Source organism: Mus caroli, chromosome 19, assembly GCF_900094665.2.
Source record: "Mus caroli chromosome 19, CAROLI_EIJ_v1.1, whole genome shotgun sequence".
Taxonomy (NCBI): domain Eukaryota; kingdom Metazoa; phylum Chordata; class Mammalia; order Rodentia; family Muridae; genus Mus; species Mus caroli.
In genome coordinates, this window is record NC_034588.1 from 7,113,703 (window position 1) to 7,122,595 (window position 8,893).

Below are 8,893 nucleotides of genomic sequence, written 5' to 3' on the forward strand. Positions count from 1 at the left end.
AAGAAAAAGGGAAAGGGAAAGGGAAAAGAAAGAAAAGAAAAGAAAAGAAAAGAAAAGAAAAGAAAAGAAAAGAAAAGAAAAGAAAAGAAAAGAAAAAAAGAAAAGAGAAGGAAAGGAAAGGAAAGGAAAGGAAAGGAAAGGAAAGGAAAGGAAAGGAAAGGAAAGGAAAGGAGGGGAAGGTGAAAAGGGAAGGGGAAGGAAAAGGGAAAGGGAAAGGGAAAAGAAAGAAAAGAAAAGAAAAGAAAAGAAAAGAAAAGAAAAGAAAAGGAGGGGAAGGTGAAAAGAGAAGGGGAAGGAAAAGGGAAAGGGAAAGGGAAAAGAAAGAAAAGAAAAGAAAAGAAAAGAAAAGAAAAGAAAAGAAAAGAAAAGAAAAGAAAAGAAAGGAAAGGAAAGAAACAACAACAAAAACCAATGTTGAACTAGATCTCAGTCACCAAGTAGTGGCAGCCATTGAAGTCTAAATTGGTCAATGAAACTTAAAACAGTGAGAGGACTTGAGTAAAAGTACCTACTGACTGGAGTTCAATCTTCAGGACCCACACAGTGGAAGGAGAGAACTGACTCTTACAAGTTGTCCTCTGATATCTATCTCTCCCTTTCTCTCTCTCTCTCTCTCTCTCTCTCTCTCTCTCTCTCTCTCTCTCTCGCACACACATACATATACACACACCATAGCAAGTGTGTACATATACAATATACATACACATACTATTAAAAAGAAAAACAAGGGGCTGGAGAGATGGTTAAGAACACTGTCTGCTCTTCCAGAGTTCCTGAGTTCAATTCCTAGCAATCACATGGTGGCTCACATCCATCTATAATGGGATCTGATGCCCTCTTCTAGTATGCAGGTGTACATGCAGACAAAGCACTCATACATAAAATAAATAAATCTCAAAAAAAAAAAAAAACCTTAAAATGCAGCTCCTTTATAGTACACACTTGTAATCCTAACATTAGAGGTACAGAGACAGGAGGACTTTGAGTTCAAAGCCAACCTGAGCTATACAAGGGAAAGCCCATCTCAAAAACATAAGAGCTAGGGGATATTGCTCAGTAGTCAAGACTGGGGGGATTTGCTTTGCTGGAGGGATGGGGTGGCAGGAGGAATCAGCTTCTCCATCAGACTATATGTATTTTCAATAGCCAGGCATGGCTAGTGGCTAGTGGCTCCATTCAGGAGATTCACAAGAGAAACATTTATATCACTGAAATGTCAATGGAAGCATCCCAGATGAGCAGACACCAGGGACCACCTACCATATAATCACCCCACAACTGCCCCACACTCACAAATGATGCGAGCAGAGGCCTCTGGCTCCTTGCCAGCCTTCTTGGCAATCCTTCTGCTTGATCTGCGACTGCCATTTTCTTGTTTGTCCACCAAATGATACTTCGAGGCTAGTGGTACTTGGGAATCCTGGGAAATCAGGCTTCGCCGCACTGACCGAATATTCCCAAGAGGGCTCTTGGCTGTTGTGGGCAAGATGTTATTCAGCAGGATAGGAGAAAGCACCCGCTCTTGCCGTGGTGAGTCTGTAGAGCCAGGAGAGTCCTGCAGCCCCCAGGAGGCCCGAGCAATCTTGAGCTTGGAAACAGAACGGCCTTCCCCAACCCCTCGGTTCTTGGGGCTCTGAGGGGTAGCCTTGAGGGAGTTCACTGTGACAGAGTCCAGCTTTCCAGCCTCTGATTTCTTGGGTGTTAGTTCATCCTCTGATGTCAGGGTGCCTTGGGAAACTGGAGATGGAGGAAGGCTACCTTTGAGCTTAGTGAGTTGTAGTTCTGCACTCAGTCGTTCACTAGTGCTTATCTCCACCACAGCTTTCTTGGTCAGCACTGTGGGAGACCCAGCAGTGGAAGAGGAAGAAGCTGATGCCACAGACGCTGACGCTGACGCTGCCGCTGCCGCTGCAGCTGTGGCCCGGGTTATCCGCTGCAACACAGGGAAGCCGTTCTCCTCAACAATAGTAACCGGCTTGCTGCGGAGGTGCCGGGTACCTACCTGACTGCTCCGAGACTTTCTGCGCGATAACCTGTTAGGGCAACAGAACAGAGGCTGAGACAACCCAAAGAAAGAGGCTCCCTAAAGTAATACTAGAGTACATTAGTCTCCTGAGTAGCCTCCAGCTTCAACGATGAATGAGCAGAAAGTCCAGAGCAGCCTACCACTTCTAGCCCTGAGACCCCAGTTGTTCCTCTCTGAGCCTCAGTCTCCCCAACTATCTGCGGACAGCTGAGAGTTAAGTGAACTCTGCAAATGACAGTGAGTTCCTTTACTCACAGAACTGCTGGGAAGACTAAATTCACACCACCTTCTTAACTGTCGTTACACTGTGCTAAGCACTTTCTGCAAACTTCACTCATGTTCAGTCTACAGGACTGAGATAATGGCCCTGGGAGGCAGGCACCATTTACTCCACTTGGAAGATGAGAAAACAGAGATGAGGATTTCATCCCAAGGACATACAGCTGTTGAGCCAGCTGTGGTTGATGTATGTACCAGGGCTGCCTGATTAGAATGACTAGCATCTTTATCTGAGTGCTGCAGTCACCACCATTCCTACAGGGAATAATAACAAACCCAATAACAGAGGTAAGAACCAGCAACATGGCCACAACTCTGGTGCCTCTCCCCTCTTCCAAACCCCAAACTCCCTGCCTCCACCCTCACCACCAATGCACAGAAACCTACACCTGTACTCTGAACTGGGTTAACAGTTCATTTTACCCATGGCATCTCAACTGTCAGAGTCAGTGATTTGTGGGCCACAAATCACTATTGCCTTCCAGCTGCTGCTCCTCTCAGCACATTCAGGAGCAAACTCTTCCAAGTCTCCAGACATCCTCCAGCACAGCCTCCCAATCCTTTCCTACCTTTTCCTCACGGGATCTCTGTTTTCATCCTGAATGTTAGACACCCGCCTCTTCTTCCGACGGTTTTTCTGAGAAGGAGTTTTGGGCATCAGCTCTGGCTCATTGCTGAATTCTCTGTAAGTACAAGGAGGGTGAACATGAGGCTCCCTGGGAACTACTGGGCTGCCCTTCTCTTACTAGACTACATTCCACCCCATTCTCGGCAATGACAAGTCAGGCTAGGGAGAACATCACCAGGAAAGCTCTCCAAAGCGATGTGAAATCAGCAGCTGGGCTCTGAGAGAACCTCCTCATGAACTTAAAGCAGGGAAGTAAGTTCCAAGACAAGCCATCACAGGCCACACACTCAGACACAGCTTACCACAGTGAGCCAGGAAAAAGGCTCAGTCTCCTCTTCCTCTGGTCACTGCACCAGGTTGGCCCCAGCACATGAGGCACTTAGGAAGGAACCCTGACCTATGGAGACACCCACCCCAGCAGGCCCCTGCCTTTACCTGATAAACATGCGATCAGCCTCCTCCTCAATCTCCTTGAGCCACATGAAGTCCTTATTGTCCACATTGCAGACAAAGTCCAGGAGTTTCTGGTCACATAGATCCAGAAGGCAAATAGGCCCTGGGGCTGTGGTCCCCATGGTGGCACTGTCTGGTGAAGGCAGAGACAAAAGGCATAGGAACTCAAGGCTGGTAACCAGGACCTTCTCCAAGGAAAGTCTGCCAGATCCACAATCACACAGAATACCCTGTACCTAAATCTATGCATCTCCCAGGGCAGAGCCACTTGTACAGCTCCAAACGCCAACCCAATGGTCTCATCTTCACAAAAAGAAATGACGTTACAGTAATCCCGATCTCTTGACACCCTCTCAACCCAATACAAACACAGAGTATGACTGTCCTTACAGGCCCACCCTTCCTAAACAATTCTGATATAAACTTTACAAACCTTCTTTCAAGGACTTCATATGACCATGCACTACAACACCATGCCGTCATCCTCTCTCTCTCTCTCTCTCTTTACCCAAGTACAGACCTGTTTACCTTCTTGTGGGCTCTCCTCCCACTCCTCATAGATGGGAACTAAGACATAGCCATCCTGTGTTGACCCCAGACACTAGATCATCAAGACACCAAGTCCAACTGCCTCTTTAAGATGACAGTGGATGACGAGCAGGACAACTCAGCAGATTTACAGCACTTGCCACCATACCTAATCACCGGAGTTCAATCTGAGACCCACGTGGTAGGGAAGAAATGATTCCTTCAAGTTGTCCTCAGAACTCTACACAACCCATGCCACACTGCCCATTTGTAGAACACTTTCCTCCCAAAATGAACCATTTCATCTACAGGGAAGCTCCTTAAACAGGAAAGTCAACAACTCAAAAAAGCTTCAGGAAGTCCCTGAAACTCACTAGGCCCCTCCCAGTCAGCAAATAAAAACCGAGAGTCCCTCTCAGACAAGCAGAGCTGAGTTGCAAAGAAGATTCTCAAACAAGCTGTGCTGCAAGAAGCAGAAACCAACCAAGCTTTTGGACGAGGTTTAGACTGACTATGTCACTTAGAAAGGACACTCTAGCCTGTTAAAGCTAGCTGCAGGCTGTGCATTATGCTGCAAGTTTCCCAGTTTTTATGAGCTGTTACCAATGCTGGGGTGGGCCTTAGTGATGCAGCTGTCTTTGAGTCAGTTCTGCTCCTGAAACGTAACGCCCTTATACACGATAGCCTCTAGGGTCTTCCCTGACGTTCTTCAGCCTGATTTGTGGGGCCTACTACCTCTTTGTCCTTCATCCTGTAACCCCTCACTGATACTACTACTGTAAGTAACCAAAAAAATTTCACTGGTTCACAAAGTTGGACTTTGGTGGTGGGTATCCATACTTTGGTCTACTGTGGATTCCTATCTAGGGTAAACGGAGTGTGTGTTGCATCTCCCCAGGTAAAGCTTTGTCACACAACATGTTCCCATATATATATACACACACACACAAGTAAACAAGTAAATAGACACTAGAGCTGAGCATAGTTCGTTCTATGGTCCCCAACATTTGAGAAATTCAGGAGGATCATTTCAAGGTTATGCTTAGCTACATAGCAAGTTTAAGGCCAACCTAGACTACATGAGACCCTGTCTTTAATTTGGGGGCGGGGGGGGGGGAGTCAGTAGATGGAAATGTGCTATACATTCCACAGGAATGCATAAGAAATGAGGGTCCAGAACCATGTTCTCTAAAGAGACCCCTGAAACCCTCCCTAGAGCCAAAATGTCCTATGAATGGATGAGGGAGAGCGAAGTGAGCGCGTTTGCAATGTGCTGCTTTCAAGAAGACCTGGCCGTCAATACCAGGCAAAAGACAATGCAGTGCCAGTTTACCCACTGCCTTAAAAAGCTGGGAGCTTGGATATCCGCCATACGACCTGGCTATATAATCCTAACAAAGGTCTTACACGAAGTGGAAGGATTCTGATACTGTCATAAGAGGGCCCCGATAAGCAGTACCCCAAGTGGTAAACACATGAAAGATCAAGAGTGGGTGGCAGCTATGAGCACTAATATATCAGATCCCACCTTCTATAAGGACAGGGAGTCCCCACCATGACTTACACTTTCAAAAGCAATCGGAATGCATCCACACTTCAGCCTCTCAGCTACAGAAAAAGGTCAGGGAAGAAGGGGCTATATTACTGACCCTCTCGGAACGTAACGTAATGCCATCAGATTACTGTGGCCTCTGGGGTCTTCCTTGAAGTTCTTCAGCCTGATGTATGAGGCACACTACCCCTTTGCCCTTCAAACAAGTTCTGACCTCTAGGAACTCTGTCTCCCGTTTTGTACAGCTTCTTCACTTAGCTTTCAGATCCTTAAGGAGGATCAGTCCTCCAAGCCAAGCCAATATCTCACACACAGATTCCAGCTATGTGCACAGCAATTGAGTGATTGTTTGTTTGCCTACTGCTGGCCTCTACCCACTAACCAGCTCTCTGAGGGTAAGCCTTGTGCCTTCCTCATCAACAAGAGTCTGGCACTTGTGGAATGAATTCATCCATCAACTAATCCTAAAGGTTGCCTCACCATCACACACTGGGACACTCAGTGAGCAACTCAGTAGGCACAGGTTAGAACAGGCCAAAACACACCCTGACCTAACGGCCAAAGGCAGCACTAACTGGGGCAAAACCAAATGGATAGGAGCACTGAGCCTTTAGGAAAAAGCATTAACTGTGCAGCCAGCTACTCATCAGCATGGCCTCTCCACTGAGTCTCCCTATCCCCCTGCACCAGAAAACAGTCCTGGCCAAGTCCAAGGCCTCATCAGTTCAAGGCCAGCAAAGAGAAGAGAAAACTGCTCAAGGACTCCAAAGACTTGCAGAGGAGCTACAAGAAAGTAACAAATGGGAAATTTTACAAAATGTCTGCTCAAGCTACAATCGGAGTGAGCGCTTCATTCACCAAGTCCAATACCACACTTCTTCCATGGGGAAATGTGCTTTCTAGCAAGCCCTCGCTGAAAAGTTAGAAAAGGTGACTCTGAGGAAAGGAGGAGGTGTAACAAGAATCAGACTCCGGGGTAGCTTCACCTTCAGTCCACGAAATAAACAAATCCCACCATGGGAGAAGGAAGGTCACTTCCTCTCCACAAATACTTTTTCCGTGTCATTCAGCAGATTAGCAATTGCCATCTCCTCTGGGGGTGCAGGAAATGAACTAAGCATTTCTCCCCACACACACCCCTCCAAGCAGGAAGATCGATCGCTAAAACTGCTCTTCCACTCACGAGTCCTACTCCATGCCAAGAACCCTCTCCATTCCTTTTTGCCACATACTCCAAGATACCCATGCACATACAAATCTAGGTCAAAGTCACCAAGAAAACCGGAGGGCGGAGCCTGGATTTAAAATGTTTTTTAGCCGGGCGTGGTGGCGCACGCCTTTAGTCCCAGCACTCGGGAGGCAGAGGCAGGCGGATTTCTGAGTTCGAGGCCAGCCTGGTCTACAAAGTGAGTGCCAGGACAGCCAGGGCTACACAGAGAAACCCTGTCTCGAAAAAACCAAAAAAAAAAAAAAAAAAAAATGTTTTTTAACCACTAGCCACAGGCCTCCAGGACAATAGTTACAAGCTCAGAATGACACAATCCCAACGCTGGGCAGCAGGAAGCTGGAGGGAACTGCGCCGCTGACAAGAGCCTACGCTTGCGGGGATGACAAAATAAGTAGCAGGGCCGGTCTCCGGAGTTGGGTCACTTTTTAAATGCTGCTCAGCTGGGAAGAAGCTGAGAAGCCGTTGCCATAAAAAGACTCAAGTCCGGGTCTACAGAGCAGCCCAGGCTCTGCACAGGTGTTAGGCCCGGCGTGCGGGGGAGAGGACTGACCATTCTGGGATCCCAGGACTCAGGTGCAGGGCCTCGGAGTTTATCTCCAAGCCTAGAACCATTGGAAGTGATCCCCACACCCATAGGCAACGAGGGGCGAAGGTGACTCCCCTGGCCCATCCTGGGAAGAGAAGAGGCCGGGACCAGTGGCCGAACACCGCGACCCTGCGACTCCCGACGCCCGTTCTCACTCACCCGGCGGCGCCGCGTCTTCCCGGACCACTCCTTTTCCAGTCCGCGGCTTCCGCGGATTAAGCTTCCCGCCACGCCGGACCCGCTGGACTCCCAGTACCGCGAGCTCGCCGCAGGCTAGGACCTACCGGGCGGAGAGCGCGGGCGAATCTACGATTTTCAAAATTGTGGCTCAACCAATTCCCCTTAAGTTTGTCTGGGCGGTTACAAAACTCCAAACCAATCACGTAACAGGACGCACGAGTCCGCTTATCTGCTGGCTGTTAGTACTGTCAATCTGTGGGACTAGGAGGCGGGGGAGAAGAACGTTGACGCTTTTAACACGCCCCAACTTCCGGAAGCTGCGGCAATCTACCGGGCGAGGAAGTGGTTGCGACGAATTACAAGTTCCTGCGTGCACTGAGGAGGCAGGCTTGGTCCGGGAGGGCGCCTGTTTATCTTCGAGCCAGCCGCTTTGTTCGTTTCAAGTCCGGAATGCTTCTGCGTTCGGAATGACAGCTCTGCTACTTTTCAGTAGTAAAAAGAAACACATTGCAAATCTCACAGAGCCTTCCCTCCAAGAGCAGTCAGGCATATATAGTTAAAGAATGTTTCCTTAGACCGGCGATTGTCACCCGGAAGTGTTTGCTAAGTACCCTCCAGATTGGACGCCACATACAACGGAGAATTTTTCTGGCCACATATAAAGGTAAAGTCTTGAGTTGAAGGTGTGTCACCACCACCTTCTTTATAGAATCATTCTCAGTAGCCAAGAGGTGGGAGAAACTACAAATGTCCCTGGACAGATTAAACAGAGGGGTTTTATTTATTTTTAAATTGTTTTTCCTTTTATTGAAAATAGATTTCTTTACTCACATACTATATCCTGATACAGTTTCCCTCCCTCCACTAGTCCCAGTTCCAACCTCCCCTTCCATCTATCCACACCCTTTCAAAACAGACTTCTAAGGGATAATAATAAACTAAGATGTAAAACATAAGATAATGCAAAACCTATTATATCTGAATTGGATAAAACAAAGAAAAAAGCCCCAAGAGAAGGCACAAAGACCAGAGACCTACTTGTTTGAACACTCGGGAATTCCATAAAAGCACTGGAAGCCATAACATATATGCAAGAACCTGATGCATGGCTGTGCAAACTGTGTACAAGCTGCCTCAGTCTCTGTGAGTTCAGGTGAGCTTTGATCCTGTGTCCTCCATTCCCTCTGGCTCTCACACACTTTTTTTTATTATTATTATGGGGTTTTTTATTGGGTATTTATTTCATTTACATTTCCAATGATATCCCAACAGTCCCCCACACGCTCCCCCACCCACCCACTCCCACTTCTTGGCCCTGTCATTCCCCTGTACTAAGGCATATAAAGTTTGCACGACCAATGGGTCTCTCTTTCCACTGATGGCCAACTAGGCCATCTTCTGATTCATATGCAGCTAGAGACATGGGGGGGGGG

The 8,893-nt window shown here is 47.7% G+C and overlaps 1 protein-coding gene across 2 annotated transcripts in view; it reads right to left on the minus strand.

Moving 5' to 3' along the window:
• Positions 1-7,590, minus strand: part of Incenp (inner centromere protein) — a 27,406-nt gene extending 19,816 nt beyond the window's left edge. For both annotated transcript variants that reach the window (XM_021151610.2, XM_021151608.2), the window contains exons 1-4: positions 7,440-7,590; positions 3,369-3,519; positions 2,875-2,988; positions 1,294-2,033 (exon numbers count right to left, since the gene is read on the minus strand). In XM_021151610.2, coding sequence (XP_021007269.1) covers positions 1,294-2,033; positions 2,875-2,988; positions 3,369-3,508 — 994 coding nt within the window. In that variant the 5' untranslated portion in view covers positions 3,509-3,519; positions 7,440-7,590. The remainder of the gene's footprint in view (positions 1-1,293; positions 2,034-2,874; positions 2,989-3,368; positions 3,520-7,439) is intronic.
• Between the last annotated feature and the right edge of the window lie 1,303 nt (positions 7,591-8,893).